The sequence below is a fragment of the Girardinichthys multiradiatus genome, chromosome 7 (genome assembly GCF_021462225.1).
Source record: "Girardinichthys multiradiatus isolate DD_20200921_A chromosome 7, DD_fGirMul_XY1, whole genome shotgun sequence".
Lineage (NCBI taxonomy): Eukaryota > Metazoa > Chordata > Actinopteri > Cyprinodontiformes > Goodeidae > Girardinichthys > Girardinichthys multiradiatus.
The window spans coordinates 16,119,980-16,134,120 of NC_061800.1; the positions used below are offsets into that span (position 1 = coordinate 16,119,980).

The 14,141-nt window shown below is 39.9% G+C and overlaps 1 protein-coding gene across 4 annotated transcripts in view; it reads right to left on the reverse strand.

Moving 5' to 3' along the window:
• Nucleotides 1–657: 657 nt before the first annotated feature.
• znf385b (zinc finger protein 385B) overlaps nt 658–14,141 on the reverse strand; it is a 93,670-nt gene continuing 80,186 nt past the window's right edge. For all 4 annotated transcript variants that reach the window (XM_047370762.1, XM_047370761.1, XM_047370763.1 and 1 more), the window contains 5 exons: nt 6,109–6,280; nt 5,643–6,020; nt 3,910–4,094; nt 2,046–2,141; nt 658–1,447 (listed from right to left, as the gene is read on the reverse strand). In XM_047370762.1, the coding sequence (XP_047226718.1) occupies nt 1,181–1,447; nt 2,046–2,141; nt 3,910–4,094; nt 5,643–6,020; nt 6,109–6,280 (1,098 nt within the window). In that variant the 3' untranslated portion in view covers nt 658–1,180. The remainder of the gene's footprint in view (nt 1,448–2,045; nt 2,142–3,909; nt 4,095–5,642; nt 6,021–6,108; nt 6,281–14,141) is intronic.

A 14,141-nucleotide genomic window follows, 5' to 3' on the forward strand; every position in this document is an offset into this window, starting at 1 on the left:
TTAGTAGAATAGGAGGAAAACAAAAAGGAAATCCTCTGCTTCGTCCATACTTTCTTCGAGTTCAGATGATCAATGTTAGGAGCATGACCTCAACGACATCTGAGGGATGACAAGAAGACGACGGCAGTAGTTTTTTGCTTTTGGGTTTTGTGACATCTTGTTTCTGCTGGTTTATCTATTCAGTGGGAGGAAGAATAGTTCCTACATTGTCAGCTTTTCTATTACATCTACGTGTAAAGAGAGGTGTATTATCAGCCTGTTAAGCAGCAAATAACTGATAGTGTTGCTTTCACTGCTCTGACATTCAGATTAAATCTAGAGATGCACCTAACACTCTTCTCCCAGCCAATACCGATTTCTGTCCATTTTGCTTTTTTTTAAAGTGTGACCTGCTGATTCTTAACTTGGCCAATTCCGATTTTCTATAACAAAAAATGTGCTGCAGGTTCTTTGATAGAGGTAGTAGTTTAAAAATAGAAAATAAAGCAAAAGCAAGATTTCTCAATTTATGAATCAAACTGTATGGCCCTAATCTATGTCTGATTTTTACTAAACCCAAAAAGGCATCAAAATCCATGCTCTTAACTGATGTGTTTATGTACAGAAAATAGTTGAAATTCATAGTGTTGACGCATTTAATGACTGAGGAAAAAAATGTAAACTTTTCTACATCTTTAATAATGCTGATCATCTCTAATCAAATCATGATGTATTAGAAAAATTCAGATTTTCTTTGCTTTACGTTTCTGATAAATGGGCAGCAAACATGGAACACCACAAAGACTTAACAAGAAATGAGCTGCAGCCTTTTTTCCAGTCCTAAACCCATTTCTGCAACACTTGCTGCTTTCTATACAATGCTAAGTAGATCTTAAGGAATCTTCCTTGACTGCATACATTTTTCTTGTTTTCTGGTATGTCTGGGAGCTTTTTACCCACTGGTTCTGTTCATATTCACGTCAGTGGGTTAGTCAAAGCAACAGCTCGCCCTCTCCTCCCTGTTTGGAAGTGTTGGATGGAATCAGAACATCTTTAATCCTGGCAAAAGCAGGAAGGTTTCATCCTCTCATGTTTGTGGGAAGATTCAGTCAGGTGAACAAGCTGCAACAACAGCGGAAGCTCCAACAAACTGTGGGTAGCTAAAGGTTGCCAGTTCAACTCCCAGCTGCTCCTGCAGACATCAGTAGGGAGTGAAGAGAATCGATCCTTGGTTGGTTCTTATCGGTCCCGGAGCAGGACGCAGGAAGGAGGCGGTGAAGAGGGATGAGGACGACGGAGGGCGAGGGTGGAGCGAGATGGTGGGGGTGTGGGGGGTGGAGGTGGGTGAGAGGAGAGAGGAGGAGGAAAGGGATGAGGGAGGGAATGAGATGGGAGGAGGTAGTGGGGAGGAAGGAGAAGTGAAAGGAGAGGGAAAAAAGGAAGGAGATAGGGAAGGCTTCACCAGCTCCTGTGGAAATAAGGAGAGGAGTGATAAGGTGATAACAGCAGAAGGGGAAACGAGAGAAGGGGAAATGAAAATAAAATAACAAAAGATAAGAAAGTGAAGGAAAAACAAAAAAATTATGAGGAAAAAACAGTGAGACCAAAATGAAGCAAACAAATGAAGAAGATGAGGAAATGGAAACAAAGGGTCGAAAAATAGACAAAATGACAGAATAAGAAACAACAGCATGCACAAATAGAAAGAAAGATTAACCAAGAGAAGAAAAGGAAAGAGGAAACCAATCAAGACAGACAAAAAGATAATGAAAAGATGGGAAACAAGCAGAGGAGAGAAGATGAAATAAAAACAAGAGGTTAGAGGAGAAAAATAGAGAATCGGAGGGAGAGGAGGAAATTAAAAGAAAGTTAAGGAGTTGAGCAAATGAGGGAAAACAAATCAAAAAGAAGGCAATAAATAAAACAAGGAGAAAATAGACAATGGAAAAAGAAAAGTGAAAACAAATTTAAAGAAATCCAAACAGACTTGAGTCAGTGTGTGTCTCTGTTCTACTGGTGAATTTATACATTTGAAGATGAACAAAAAGCTGTCAGAGGACACTCACACTGAGCGAGCTGCGCTGCTGCTTGTTGTACGGGCTGTATTTGGGTTTGCTGGGTTTTCCTGCCACTCTGTCCTTGTGTCTTCTGCTGGAAATGTGCTGCAAAATTGATGACAACAAAAACATAATCAAACTATAAAGTTTTACCCCATTTCCTAGTTTTGTTTGTTTCATGCAGATCATCTGTCAGTCTGTACTCATCTTGACAACCCATGTTTCTTAACAGCCTGGAACAATGATCTTAAGTACTTCTCTATAATCACCTCACAGTTTATCGTGAGGTACTGTGGTTATATCCCTCTAAAAACTAATACCTGGCGACAAGAGGTTGCTCAGACTTATTTTGGTTTGATCAGGAGTCCAAAGCCAACTTTTGACCTAAACCCTTTCTAGGAACCAGGGTAGTTTTGTTGGGATTTTATTTACCTCAGTGTGTTTCCACTGCATTTACCAGTAAACAGTAAACACAAATTACCCAAGAAAAGGGACCCACACTTTGGATGGGGTTTTATGGGAGTGCTGAGCTTTTTAAATAGGTAGACATTTTTTTCAGCATTATAACTAAGTCCTTAACTCGCCTACAGCTCCTGTTTTCTGTATACTTTAACTGTAATTGTTTTTAAATCATTGCTTACAGCAGTCTCTGAAGAAAGTGGAAGTAAAATCTTCAGTCAAAAAAATATTTCAGTGATAGAAACTGTTTACGTTCTGATGTCCCACAACCCTCTCAGAACGTTAAATGATTTGAAGTTGAGAAAAGAGGCGCACTGCTGCTTGTGTGTTACCATTTCCCCCTTAGGACACGTTTCTATTAATATCTGTGAATGTTACAAACTTCCTCTGAATCTGAAGTCAGGTTACTTTTGTTTCACATTGAAAAAGCAGTAAAATCATCACAAGTTATGACTGGAAATCTGACGGTTTAAATACAGACCAGAGTGCTCTCTCCTCTCCTGAAAGTGAGAAAATAGAAGTTTGCATTGAAGAAAACCCTTCAAAGTTTGTTACAGTTACACCTTTCTATGGGGCCTGTAGTGACTTTACAAATGTCTATTCACTGTGAAAACATATATATATATTTTTGATGGGCTTTGAAATTGACTTACTACATAGACTACTGTACAATACATTCTGCTTCATCGCAGTGTTTCGAATACAGCCTGTAAAATCCCAACCGAATATAGTTCACAGTCTGACCCCTAGATTGCAGCAAAGAGCTTCTACTAACACGTCCAAGTCCAGTCCTCAAAGCTCCATCCATTCTTTCTCCAGCATCCCTGCATGGTGGCTTGTTACCAGTTCTCTGCAGAGCTCAATGACTGCTGATGATGGAATCCAGCCATTGGATTCAGGTGTGTTTGACCAGAGATGCATCTAAAAGTTGCAGGACAGTAGCTCTCGAGGACTGGATTAGGCCACTCCCGATCTACTACAATCAGTGGAATGGGTCGAATAAGCATCAAAAGGCCCCAAGGCTTAAATGCCTCTACTGCATTTAGACCGGAAGTAGCTGAAGGCGAAGTTTGTATCAATAGTCTGAAAAGGTTTAATCTGTAATATTCACCTTTATCTCTTAAAGGTCATTTGCCCAAAACAGTTATCAGAACCACTGTCAGCCAAACAGGAAGTAAAATAACATCTTCAGAATATCCAAATAAAATTTTATTGAAGAATTCAGCAATTTTTGGATTTTCTTGTCTCCATAATTAATCATAAATACTTTACTGCCAAGAGAATTAAAATGAAATGCAATGGCAACGCAGGGGTACAAAAAGGGAAGTAGGCAGGGGTGAAATAGCAACATGTGGGTAGGATATGGGGAAGCAACAGTGACTAAGAATACACGAGTCTTATGACTTTCTCCTACCTGTTTGAGCTGGATCTCAGAGTTAACGTGGACGTCACAGATCTGGCAGTGGAAAGTCTTGTTCTGCAAGCCAGAGCCCTTCACTGCCAAGCTGCTGCCATTCTTCAGCTTGGTTCCCGGTCGAGGGTAGGCTTTGATTGGGCCGGCACCACTACGAGCCTCCAGCATGGTTTTGTGCTTCGTACCTGAGATATAAAAACATTAGGGGAAGCATAAAACATCAAAGACTTGAAGGTCGGAGAGTTTCATAGAGCTTCAGCTCAAGATTTTCCCATGAGTCAGAGCAAAATTAGAAAAAAGGTTTAGAAATATGCAGCACTTGTTTCCTGGAATAATTTACAACACAAACTAAGCTTGTCTGAACTGCTTATCCCTGAGTGTTCATTGAACCAGAGGAAAAAAAAAATCTCATTCATTCAGTCATTGTAGCTCTTTTTGATATTCTTCCATCAGGTCTGTTTTTACATATGGTTTGGTTGTTCACTAACTGCTGAGTATCTTTTGCATTTATTTTGTGCTAGTTATTGTTATGCATTTTATTTATTCTAAGGTACACTGCCTTTTTGGCCAGGCTTCTTATGAAAAATAGATATAAGAATAGGATAAATGAAGGATAGGAGTAAAAGTGTGCATTTGTATTCAGCCAACTTCACTGTGATAACACGAAATAAAATTCTGTGCAACCAATTGCCTTCAGAAGTCACCTAGTTAGTAAATAACATCCACTTGTGTATGTTTTAATCTCAGTATGAATCCAGCTGTTCTGTGAGGGCCTCAAAGGTTTGTTGGAGAACATTAGAGAACAAACAGCATCATGAAGTCCAAGGAACACAGCAGACAGATCAAAGAGAAAGATGAAAGGGTTAAACCAGGGTTAGGTTATAAAACAATATCCCAAGTTTTCAACATCTAATTGTTCAATCCAGGATCTGAAAATGGAAATAGTTTGGCACGACTGCAGAACCTACCAAGACATGAGAAGTCCACCTAAACTGACAGGAGAGGGAGTGAGAGCATTAATCAAAAAAGCAGTCACGGGCCTATAGTAGCTCTGGAGGAGCTGCAGAGTTCCACAGGTAATGTGAGAAAGTCTGTCAGTAGGACAAATTCCACACCACAAATCTGGACTTTGTGGAAGAGTGACAACAAGGCATTTATTGTTGATCGTAATCAACATGAAATTCCATTTACAGTTTTTTAGATGCTCAAAGCAAGTTGAGAAACACCCTCAAATACATGCAGCTGTAATTGCAACAGAAAGTGGTTCTACAAAGTACTGGCTTAGGGAGAAAGAACAAATACACACCACCCTAAGATTTTTTTGTAAAAGAAATATTTAAAATCTTGAATCGTTTTCCTTTCTTTTTACAATTAAGCATTACGTTGTGTTCATGTATCCCAAAAATCTAATCAAATACATTGAAGCCAGCAGTTATAACATGACAAAATGTGAATAAAAAAATGTGTACTTTTGGAAGTCACTGTGTATTTTAGAGGGTCAAATGGCTGTGAATTTGAAAATGATTGAACACTAATTGTTCGGTCCTGTTTTCAGACAAGTCTAGGCAATCAGAATAGGACGAAGGTAAGAAATTAACTCAAAGATTTCATTAAAAGATTTTTAAGCACATAGTTGGATGTATTTTAAGTGTGGGTGGATGAATGTGGAAAAAGAAATATTGATTAAAAAAAACTTGACACAAATGGTTTTCCATCTGATGTTTACCCCTTACCTGCATTATGAGCCTCCAGCTGAGACAAAGAGTTGACGGCGACTTTACAAAGAGAGCAGTACAGCAGCTTCTTCGCCTTTTCCTCCTCGGACTCTGCTGAGAGAGGAGCATCCTGGGAGGAGGAGGAGGTGGTCTGCAGAGCAAGAGGTGCAGCACCGGACAGGGAGAGAGTGACTGAAGATTGGGGACAAGATTTTGAAGAGGAGGAGGATGAGGAAGAAGACAAGGGACCAGGAGCTGGCAGACCAGAGGGCGGGCTGGATGGGGGAGGCTCACTGCCGGCTCTGCTGATGGCCGGTGAGGAGGAAAGAGGGGAGGTGGAGGAGGGGAGGCAGGGTTTAAGAGAAGACAAGGAGTCTGTCAGGCTGGACAATAGTTCTGCAGAGAAGAGGAGAGAGAGGAGTTAATGTCAAATGAAAAGTAAACGTGTTCAGATCAGAGTTATGCATCGGAGGATAAACTCAACCTGTGCGCTGACTGTTGCTGCTGTTAGTAGAGATCGGATGGGTCGGACCAGCAGGACCACAGCTGTTCCCATTGGTCTCTGGTGTGACTGACAGTTTGGCTTTGGCCTTGTTCTCCTGAGACTTAAGCTTCTTAGCATGACGACTGCCTCTATAATGAGCCTCTGCCTGAGACTAAAAATATAGAAGAAGTTCACTTTTATTTTTGCTTTGATATATTTTATGTATTCATTTTATTTCCTGTCTCTTCACCCTCTTCTGTTTCTTCATTTCTTTTGCACCATATTGGCACAAAACACTCATCACTTCTGGTAAACCATACAGAGCAAAGATGCAGACTGTTTCAGAGCTGTGACCACCTATCTTGCAAAACAAAGTCATAGTAGCATATAAATGTTGATCTGACATTATGCATCTCTACTGAAAGACAACATCCTATTACAATGCTTTACTATTAATTCAAAATCTATATTAGGATTTTTCCTAACAATCTGCTGTTTCCTGTACTGTAAATATGTGAGATTTCCGCACCTCTGCTATTAGTTGTAGCCTTATTGGGGAGGACAACGCACCTGTCTTACATCAGTTTTTTCATCAGTGGAATAGCAGCATAGGAGGATGCAGGTGAGAGGGTTTTTTGCACTGCATGCATATCTTTAACCTCGTGTAGCACTCTGTGTGCATATCTCCGCAAGTGTATTCAGAAGGAATCATAACACAAAATCTCTTTAGCTTTTTAAATTAGGCATGCTGTAACTATAGTAGAATTATAAGCTATTTAAAAACACTGTGAGACATCGATAAATATGATGCTCTTGCAACATTTTTCAAAGCTTTTTGACAAATTCCTTCACTTAGTCCTTCAGTCTCTTAGCAATACACAAAGCCAAGCCTTTGTGCAGTTTGGAGGTGTATGTACTAGTCCACAGCAGGGAGCTCATTGTATACCAAATTATCGTGGCACAGTTTTATCTTAGGACAGTCTCAGCTGCATGGACCCACCAGGAGCACCAAGGCCCAGAGCAGATTTCACCTTGAAGGATCCACAGACTTTCGGCCTAGGAGAAAAGCAACCTTGCCAATCAACGGGGAAGCGCTATGAGCTTTCTGGGCATCCTGGTTGTACCTTGGGATGCTAACGAACAGTGTGTTATTGAAACCAGAGGCATTGGACATATCTGCCCTCCCAGGTTCCGCTGTGCAGAACCACACCATGCATACTTGGATTGATCTCCTTATTTCTCTGTAAAATTACTTGTGTACATATGGACATTTTAAAGATATTTTAGATTTTTTATTTCCATTTATATTGAAAAAAAATATCTTCACTGAGAGCAAAGTGTACCAGAGTCAAATTCCTTGTTTGTGTGCACAAACTTGACAATAAAGTTGATTCTGATTTTTGCTGTTCTTGGGCCTGGTGAGCTGCTTGTTGAGATCCGCTTTTCTGTGGCCAGAATACTGTTGGGACACCATACACGTACAGGGGTTAGACAATGAAACTTTATCAGTATGGTGTAAGGCCTCCTTTTGCGACCAATACAGCGTCAATTCGTCTTGGGAATGACATATACAAGTCCTGCACAGTGGTCAGAGGGATTTTAAGCCATTCTTCTTGTGGGATAGTGGCCAGGTCACTACGTGATACTGATGGAGGAAAACGTTTCCTGACTCGCTCCTCCAAAACACCCCAAAGTGGCTCAATAATATTTAGATACACGGCACCGCCTTCAGGATACCATGTTTGAACCATTGGATGCACATGGTCCTCAAGAATGGTTCGGTAGTCCTTGGCAGTGACGCGCCCATCTAGCACAAGTATTGGGCCAAGGGAATGCCATGATATGGCAGCCCAAACCATCATTGATCCACCCCCATGCTTCACTCTGGGCATGCAACAGTCTGGGTGGTACGCTTCTTTGGGGCTTCTCCACACCGTAACTCTCCCGGATGTGGGGAAAACAGTAAAGGTGGACTCATCAGATAACAATACATGTTCCACATTGTCCACAGCCCAAGATTTGCGCTCCTTGCACCATTGAAACTGACGTTTGGCATTGGCATGAGTGACCAAAGGTTTGACCCTGTGGAGCTCCTGACGGACAGTTCTGGTGGAAACAGGAGAGTTGAGGTGCACATTTAATTCTGCCGTGATTTGGGCAGCCGTGGTTTTATGTTTTTTGGATACAATCCGGGTTAGCACCCGAACATCCCTTTCAGACAGCTTCCTCTTGCGTCCACAGTTAATCCTGTTGGATGTGGTTCGTCCTTCTTGGTGGAATGCTGACATTACCCTGGATACCGTGGCTCTTGATACATCACAAAGACTTGCTGTCTTGGTCACAGATGCACCAGCAAGACGTGCACCAACAATTTGTCCCCTTTTTATGTCACCCATAATGTTGTGTGCATTTCAATATTCTCATCAAAACTGTGCTCTTACCTTGCTAATTGAACCTTCACACTCTGCTCTTACTGGTGCAATGTGCAATCAATGAAGACTGGCTACCAGGCTGGTCCAATTTAGCCATGAAACCTCCCACACTAAAATGACAGGTGTTTCAGTTTCATTGTCTAACCCCTGTAGATGCAGCACCACCAAGAGCGTAACAAATTACACAAAGCTTTGCCAGGACTGTGTGGGCCTGATGAGGTTTTTAGCCTTAAATGGAAACAATCCTTAAATTTTTGTGAAGACCAATCCATATAGGTGTGTACTGGTCACCTGATCTTTAAACTGTTGTTTCTACCAGGCTCCTCTATGCAGCACCCAGGACCCAGATAGGCTAAAAACAAGTAAATCTCAATCTAAACAAACAAGTTTTTTGGCTGCTCTAAATAGTTGAGAATTCAGCTGTTTTGGGGAGTTCATGTAATGGTGTCATAAAATATTCTGTATGTGCTACAGGAGATGATTCTAAGAGTCTCAAACAGGACCATTCACATTCTATCTTATTTTTAATGTTGTGTCGTTTGTGTTTGGTGTGAAGGGAGCCTAAGCAAAGCTGTAGTGTTTGCCATCCAACAGCAATACAACAGCAGTTGCTACAATATTCCATTTAGTTATATAGCATAATTTGCATTTTCTTAAAAATAAGCAGAATCTATGCAGTAAAATTCTTTACTCACCACATGATCTGTTCAGTTTTCTAAGTTCTAAGACTATTTTCTCTCTGCATAATCGTACCTCCTTATTTGATCTTTCCTCCTCCCTGTGACCCAGAAATGCATCTGAGTAAAATATCTGAAGGATTTTATAGTTCCTATAAAGTACGAATAGATGACTGAGGAGGGAAAAGGCTCGCTGCAGGAGATATTACTAATATTAAGTCTTCCTTTATGGAAGACATTTTGTGTTCTGTGATCTAATCCCCAGCCATAATTTTACGTAGGTAAATAAATTTGCATTTACTCACTACTTCAAAAGACCTTTGACAGTATTCTGACAAAACAAGTTATAATAAGTCAGTTAAAATACGATGACTGTTAGAGGTTAACAACTCGGGTCACATATAGATAATTGGTGTCAGTTTAAAGTGATGAATCTGACTTAAGGATGTTGTATATGGTGAAATATCATCTTCTTGCTGGTTCTGCTCAAATGTCTAAGACCAAAACATAAACACGAGCAGATAAGTGTACACAAGAAATTGAGATAATCAATTAAGTAATAGTAAATTTCTCTAGTTTAAAAAACATAATACTGTCCATTCAAGATTGCTAAAAGCCAAATATCAGTTTAAAGCACCCCCAATATATTAGAAGCTTAAACTATGAATTAATTAAAATATATTTCTCTCTTGTTTCTAAGGCAGATACTTGCTTTTAAAATGAGGTTTTTCTGACAAATATGATTATGGCATATTGTTGCTATGAACAGAGAAAGGATTTTTTGTTGACAAAAAAAGACCTTTGGAATATGATGAATGACTGTGTGACTTCTTAGTAGAAACAGAACACAGACAGAGAGAGCAATCTTACTTTCCACAGAGATCCTCTATGTCAAATCTCTGTCAAATCTGTAAAAGGAGGTGAGAAGGACACATTTCTCATCACTCATCACCCTCTCTGTTGAAAAAATCTTTTACCCAATAAAATAAAATCCAATGGAAATGATGAGACAAAGAGACAACAGTTCATGTCACGCAAGGACAGATAGTTCTGAATCAGTAGCCAGACCACTGAGGTGCTCACAGGAGTAAAAGTGCTGGTTTACCCTAAAGCTTCAGTTTTTGGGTGTATTCTGTCATCTGAAAATTTCTGCTGATGTCTGCAGATCCAGATATTAGGTAAAGAAATAACTGAGCTCTGCACGGTTTTAAACCATAATAATTCCTTTGTCTATGAGCTAAATGAAAGAGGATGTTTAACTACAGCTGCAATCTAACTGTAAACCAGTAGTTTAACTTATCTTCTAACACTTAATTGTGCAATAGTAGTCTGACAACTACATTACTGCAATGCAGGAAATAGTTCATGAGTAAAACACAGACTGAACATCTGTAGAATAGTGAGACGTTTAGCTGCTTCCATTCACTAATTTTATGTTTTAAATTTTTTGAATAACAGCATTTTTGGACCCTCCACAGAGCGCTTTTAAATCCCCAGAAATGGTGCCAATTTCTTCTCCAAACTACAGCTCTCAGGGAACATTTATCCTGACCTCTTTTTAGTGGACAAGTTAACGTATGACTCCTTATCACCTGAGCTTGCGAGCTGTTGTTATACTTTTATAAATGGGTGGATAGTGTGTAATGTGTTGCCGATGTCCAGATCAGGTGTTTTGGAGGCAATGTCATTACTCTTCTGGAAATTTTGGCGGCCGCCTGGTGCTCGTTTTTTCTTTTCCCACTTCAACAAATGTCTCGACTTCAAACATGGAAAAGATTATAACTGTTGTAAACTACAAGCTTGGACAAATGAAAAGAAATGAATTATGGCATAAGGTATCTTAGTTTTGACATTATATTTCTGTTCCTGCTGCTTACGTCCAACCCTAGGGTTTTGCATTCTTTCTAAGACACTGGAGGGTGCCCACACACAGGTAGCGAAATGTTTATACTTGTAGTGTCCTGGGTTAATTTGCTCTGCTTGAATGTGCCCATTTTTAAGGTGTTGATGTGTAATCTCAGTCACAAGGGGTCAAGTCTCCATTCAGAGCAGGTTATATTTTAAGAAGGAGCAAACCTGAAACTATTTGCTGAAAAGCTCAGGAACACAAGGACCACCTGTATGTTTATTAATATAGTTCTTATTGATGGTATCCACCCATATACCGCAGCCTCCAAAATTTAGCAGCCTTTGCTTTCTAACTGGGACTCTAACTGGGTCTACATAGCAGGTGTCGCATGAGAGGCACATTAGCAGAACAGTGGCACTGCAGCAGCTGGTAGAGTTCAGGCACAACATCAAGTAAGGCTTAACAGAGATACTGAAGCTCTCAGAGCATTATCCCTGCTATTATACACATACAAAACCAGGCACATCTCCTGCAAGCATAAAACGAGGTTTCAGGTTGTGTTTATAGGCCTATACCAAAAACAGTTGTCAACACTGGACTGAATAATATCAGAGTGCATTTGGTTCCCAGACTGATGAGGCAAGAAAAAAAATTGAATAGCGTGAGCTGCTCCATCAGAGCTGCAGACGTGTCAAACAAGAAGCTAGGAAAAAAAATATATATATATATTTTTTTGTAAATCTAGTTCAGGGTCCCTGTTTAAACTGTAGCTTGTTCAAGACACAGCTCTTTGTCACAAAAACAGGTTCCAAAGAAACTGTAATGCAACGTATAGCTGGTATACTTCTAAAACCTGCATGTCATAAGAAGGACTTTTATTTAGGGGAACCAATAAGAGAAACTTTACAACTGCAAATGTTAAACAAACGTAAAAACCACCAGTATAGTGATGTGCAGTGGTTTTCCACCATACATGCCATTTTCATGTTGGCCAAAATCTTTTTATTTTATTCTTATCTAACCAGAACAATTTTTTCCCACATGTTTGCTGTGTCCCTTATAATGCATGTGGGAAACAGCAAAATAAGAAAATCTGGTCGATTTCCTTCAGCAGTGGCCAGTGACCTATTCTTCCACCTGAGCTTTGGAACTCTGCAGCTCTTCCAGAGCTAGGATAAGCTTCTTCGCTGCTTCTCTGGCAAGGTGCTTTCTTTGGCTAGCCTGTCAGTGGAGGTGGATGGCCATGTCTTTGTAGGTTGTACTCTCTCCATTTTCACAGTTGTCTGTGAGATGTTCAAAGCTTGGGATGTTATTTTATAAATAAACTGCTTTACATTACTAAAAACCATTTTTCTTACTCTTTATAATTATGCACTGTTTTGTGTTTGTCTGAAAGATGAAGAAAATTGGGATAAAATATGCATTTTAAACTCTCCAGGTAATCACGTTACACAAAGTGTTGGGTGTTTTCACAGAGTTTTACCAGCCTAGAGTAAAAGTGTGTGAGTTCACTATTACTCCACTCTTGTGACATCCTGGCAGCTCAATTACTCAACCTCTACTAAGCTTGTTAGAATAAGTTAATGCTCATTGTTTACTCTCTCTTTATCAGCAGTAATTCTTCTATTCATGTTCGCTCATAAATAATTGTACTGGCTCGTAGATAAGTCATGTTTGATGGATGTGTCGGTAATGAGGAAGCTCATTAAGCTCTCAGCGGTCATGAAATCGCTGAGTGTCATTTACACAGTGCTGTGTTAATACAGAGTGCAGCTTACACCTGATTATTCACACAAGCAACAACTAACAAACCCTGAGAAGTGTTCATCTTGCGGCACAGTTACAGTAGTACAGTTATGTGGATTTTTCACCACATTTCTCTACTACTGTCTTGTCTTGTGAGGAAAAGTGTTTAATATATAACAAAAGAATACAAAAACTGGGGGGCTGCATGGTGGCGCAGTTGTAACACTGTAACCTTGCAGCAAGAAGGTCCTGGGTTCGATTCCCAGCTGGGGGTCTTTCTGCATGGAGTTTGCATGTTCTCCCTGTGCATGCGTGGGTTCTCACCGGGTTCCTCCCACAGTCCAAAGACATGCCTGTTAGGTGAATTGGTAACTCTAAATTGCCCTTAGGTGCATGAATGAGTGTGTGCATGGTTGTTTGTGTTGCCCTGCGATGGACTGGCAACCTGTCCAGGGTGTACCCTGCCTCTTATGGAATAAGCGGTAGAAAATGACTGACTGACTGACAAAAACTGGGGCACAACGCGTGGTGTAACGGTAGAGTGCATGACCCATATATACAGGCTTCAGTCCTTGACGCAGCTGTCCCGGGTTCAAGTCTTGACCCAGAAGACCTGCGCTGCATGTCTCTCCTTCTCTCCTCCCTGCTTGCTGTCTGCTTACTTTTGAAAAATAACAAAAACAAGGGCCACTAGTGACGCAAAAAAAACTTTAAAAAAAATACAAAGAGAACCGCTGAGCATACATACTGAGGTAGAGCACCTGATGGAGGTAGAGCTAATTGACCAGATGGAGCAGAGCAGAAACACAGAGAAACCCAGTAAAGATATCTGACAGAGATCTAACAAAGATAATCTGAAAGAACAGAGAACACAAAAATAAACAAATAAGAAAACAACAATAATAAGCATAAAGAAATTACTAAAGAAAGCTTGACCTAATCAACATAACAGCAAAGGATTAATCAAAAAACACCTCAGGACCATGACAATAACCTTTTAAAAATAAGTCCAATATCTCTGTCAGTTTAAGGTACAGGCATATTCAGCAAAATTAGAATATATTTAGTCCAGCTGAGCAAAAATGTGTTGCTGGAGGAAAATGCACACTCAAAATTAACTTTATCTACTCAAAACCATTTAAACACCTTAGTTTCAATTTTCTGCACAGAGTGAGTGAAGTATATTTTATTTTTTAAACAGTGTTACATTCAGAGCTATTTTTTTATTTAATCTATACCAATATTACAAATTGTGTAGAGATAAATAAAATAAATAATAACATTTTAAGAGTAAAATACATTATACAAGTAAAAAGGAGGCATGTAAAT